Here is a 3,837-nt window from a genome sequence, read left to right on the forward strand (position 1 = left end):
TATAACCATATTGACAAAGAAATTATTCTGCTGGATTTCATATGTGTTTGGCATAGTTGAAACGTAGGTTCTATCACCCGTGTTTATAAAGACACATTTTTCTTTTAAAACCGTGACTTTCATTCAATCATTTCCGTCGCACTTCACAACTTTAAACAAATGTCTTACAACGACATCATTCATTTCTTAATACTCATTATTTCCATCTCTGGCACGGTTACATACAATATTTTGCACAGTTGAATAGTCAACTTCAGCATATGCTGTACCACCGGAAATAAGCAATGCAACGCATTAACGAAACATTTATTTTCAAGGCGAAATACCGTATCTTTCGACTTTCGCGGTTGTTGATATTTTTCAGAATGAATGACCATACCCGTCAAGATACAACAATTTAAATTAGAAACTTCTGTGTTAATAGTCTAACTATTCCCATAACTTGAATCCACTATTCCTCGTCCTATTAAAACAACATCACGACTGCAGCAGAAAGAAGCAACTTATTTTCATAAAAACAATGAATCGCAAAATAATTTTACAGTCGGAGATTCAACTACTTCTGGTACAAGACTTTGAAATAAATTAGCTTGCAAAGTCTCAAGGAGCTGCAGGAGATGGACGATAAGATGAAGGCTTTCGGTCGGACGCAGCAGAATATGTTCCACAAGTTACGCGATGGTCTGCGCGAGTCAAGCAGATGGCTTGTCGAACAAAGCTCTTAGGGGAGCATTTCCTAGAGCACGAACGAAGAGTCACCAAAAAGATGCAAAAGAGTGTCAACGCTGCAAAGGCGAAGACAGGGGGACGTAAGGTTACTAGTCGGGGAATACAGACGGAAGAAGATGCCGTGGAAACTCCGTCGTCACACGATGGGAAGAGAATGAGAGAGAGCACCCTGAGCCCCGTAGAGGCAAGCCCTTTGAGGCAAAGAAAGAAGAAGTTGAGGACACAGGTGGCAAGAGTGACTACCTCAACTCTCCAGAAGGAGGATGGAGGGGTACCTACATTTGCACCAAACACAAAAAAAATGAAGAAGAAGCAGAAACAAGAACTCGTCCCGAGGCGGTTTTAATTAAACCAACTAAGGGATCGAGTTACGCAGAGGTCCTAAAGGACCTTAAGAAAAAGGTGAAATTCGACACCCTTGGTGTTAAAATCAAGGGTGTCAGGGAGACCAGGAGAGGTGAGCTCCTAATTTAGGCGGGCACTGCAGCTGATGACAGGGCAAAACTGACAATGACCCAATGAGGTCGAGGTCTTGGACCGTGAGCCCTGCCGAGAGTCTGGGTTTAACTCCGACGGAAAATAGGCCACAATAAACCGGATCGCTCACAAAGTGAACGGAGATCACAAGAAGTAAATAAAAGAGGGTTGAAAAACCAGAATTAAAAAGCAAAGCCGAATGGCAGGCAAAAAAAAAGTAAGAGAAGAGGAGAAAAGTGTTAAACTGAAACCAGAAGCAGTAATCATAAAATCGGCGGACAGAAAAACATATTCCCAGGTGCTAGGTAAAATCCAAGGTAAGGTGAAAACAGAAGAGACTAACACAGTCATTCTGTTCGTCAAACAAGGGCTGGATGTATTCTTCGGGAACATTCAAGAGACACAAAAGGCTGCACCGATTTCACAAACGCCCTAAAAGGTGCTCTCGGAGAGAACAATACAGTCCAAAATATAGTAGCGATAAATTCTCTGGAGATTAGGAACCTGGACAGCTATACCACTAGAGAAGAGCCAGAAACAGCATTAAAGCGGGACCTGAAGAAACTCAGTGAGCAACCGAAGGTTACCGTTAGCAAGCCTAACCGCAGAGGCCAATCTCTGGTGGTAATAGAGCTAAGTGCTCAAGCAGCAAATAAGTTGCTTAGAACAGAGCACATCAAGATAGGATGGGTGAACTGTCACGTAAGAAGAAGAATCCCGATGGAGCGATGCTTCAATTGCCTTTGGTATGGCCATCAATCTAGGAATTGCAAGGGCCCAAACAGACGGCATGTGTGCTTTAAGTGCGCCACGAATGGACATAAAGGCGCAAGATGCAATGCAGAGGTGCAGTGTGTTCTATGTGAAAAAAGGAAGCTTCCAGAAGATTAGCTGAAATATATTTCGGGGTCTGGCAAATTCCAAATCTTTAAAGATTCGCTAGACCTGGCAAAGGAAAACCGCCGACCATGATAAATGACATGGTCTAAAGATGCCCTCGCCACGGCAGCGATCTGGGTGCTAAATCAGAGTGCAGTACCAGTGGGTGACCACGGATAGCATTACAAGATGTGAAAGGCGACATTGTGGTAGCAGGTTACTTTAACGCGGAAGCAGTAAACTGGAGGGTGATGGAAGAATTGACAGGTAGTGATCACGAGTACATCACGTTTCAGATACGAAAGGAAAATAAATTTTGGAAAGCATACACCCGCAGACCGAAAATATGGAACGTGGGAAAGTTGAACAAGGAGAAGTTTGCAAATGTCATCATGAGCAAGCGAGGAAAAGCAGTGAAGACACGACGAGGTACAGAGACGAAAGATAAATCTGTCACTGCCGTTGAGCAGACAATAGCCCTTATAGAGCAGGAATGCGATGCTGCCATGTCTCGAAAATTTTGTAGCGACAGCTGATATCTGGCGTACTGGTGGTCGGAAGAAATTACTGAGTTCAAGAAGACCTGCTTCTTATTACGCCGAAAAGCTCAGCGTGCAAAGAAAAAACCCGACGAGATAGCCCAAAAAAATGAGAAATGTCTTTGAATAAAGAAACAGCTTGAACAAACCATCAAACGAAGTGAACGTGCAGGCTGGATGGCCATTTCAAAGGAGGTAGATAATGAATCCTGGGTATTGGCTACCGGATAGTTACCCGATAGCTAGGACCGATAATAGTACCACTAAGCAAAGGCAATCTAGGCTCTCCGTCATCTTACAGGCCTTTGTGCATGTTGGACACTGCTGGGAAGCTCCTGGAAAAGCTCTTTAAACCTCGCCTGCTATCGGAAGTCCAGGCGGCTGTAGATCTCTTCAAAAAGCAGTACGGATTTAGAAAGGGACGCATCACCGTAGAAGCAGCTTAGTGCATAGTGGACGCCCGAAGTTCAGCAAAACAGAGAAACCACTATTCACGATCTATAGTGCTTCTGGTCACCCTACATGTGAAGAATGCCTTTAACGCGGCAATATAAAGCGACATTATAAACATATTACAGAACAACTTCAAAGTACCCCAGCACCTTCTTCAGATGATAAGAAACTACCTGAAGGACAGAGTGCTGCTATACCACACCAACGACGATCCTCGCAGAAAGGTGGTCACCGTAGGAGCCGCTCAGTGTTTTATTCTGGGGTCAGATCTCTGGAATATTTCCCATGACAGCATCCTTTGTATGGAAATGCCAAAGGGCACATCTCTCGTAGGGTATGCAGACGACATCGCGGTAACCTTCACAGCAAGGAACTTGGAAGAGACGTAAATAAATCTGAATCAGTTTATGCGCCGTGTGTGCCGATGAATGGAAGAGCATCGTCTGGCCCTGGCTCTACAGAAAACGGAGATAGTGTTCCTCACGACCAAAAGGATTCAAACATGCATCTCGCTGAATGTGGGAGACGAAACGATTAAGACCCAGAATGCGGTCGAAAATCTCGGTATCCATGTGGAGCGAGAAGAACTGGGAAAAAGTAGTATCCTACATGGAGACAGTATCACGTGAGAAGAAGAGGGAAGAACACCTTGTGTGACACATCAGACCGGAGTACTGAGTATAAACAGCGTGAACCAATGATGGCCAACCCGGATGCTGAAGGCCGGCGAGCCCGTTGCGCGATTTTACAACGCTGCTGA

At 44.6% G+C, this 3,837-nt stretch overlaps 1 protein-coding gene across 1 annotated transcript; it reads left to right on the forward strand.

Moving 5' to 3' along the window:
• The first annotated feature begins 1,405 nt into the window (after nt 1-1,405).
• Nucleotides 1,406-2,097, forward strand: LOC117178409. The gene is made up of 2 exons (XM_033369836.1): nt 1,406-1,523; nt 1,646-2,097. Exons 1-2 carry the CDS (start codon nt 1,406-1,408, stop codon nt 2,095-2,097), a joined length of 570 nt encoding a protein of 189 aa, XP_033225727.1.
• Nucleotides 2,098-3,837: the final 1,740 nt, after the last annotated feature.

Source organism: Belonocnema kinseyi, chromosome 8 (assembly GCF_010883055.1).
Source record: "Belonocnema kinseyi isolate 2016_QV_RU_SX_M_011 chromosome 8, B_treatae_v1, whole genome shotgun sequence".
In the NCBI taxonomy this organism is placed as follows: domain Eukaryota; kingdom Metazoa; phylum Arthropoda; class Insecta; order Hymenoptera; family Cynipidae; genus Belonocnema; species Belonocnema kinseyi.

Bases quoted from the DNA above. Each gene is read 5' to 3' on its own strand.
- LOC117178409 (XM_033369836.1), top strand. From the start codon at position 1,406: ATGGCAGGCAAAAAAAAAGTAAGAGAAGAGGAGAAAAGTGTTAAACTG. The intron at 1,524-1,645 runs GTAAGGTGAAAA...ACGCCCTAAAAG, and splicing joins GGTGCTAGGTAAAATCCAAG to GTGCTCTCGGAGAGAACAAT.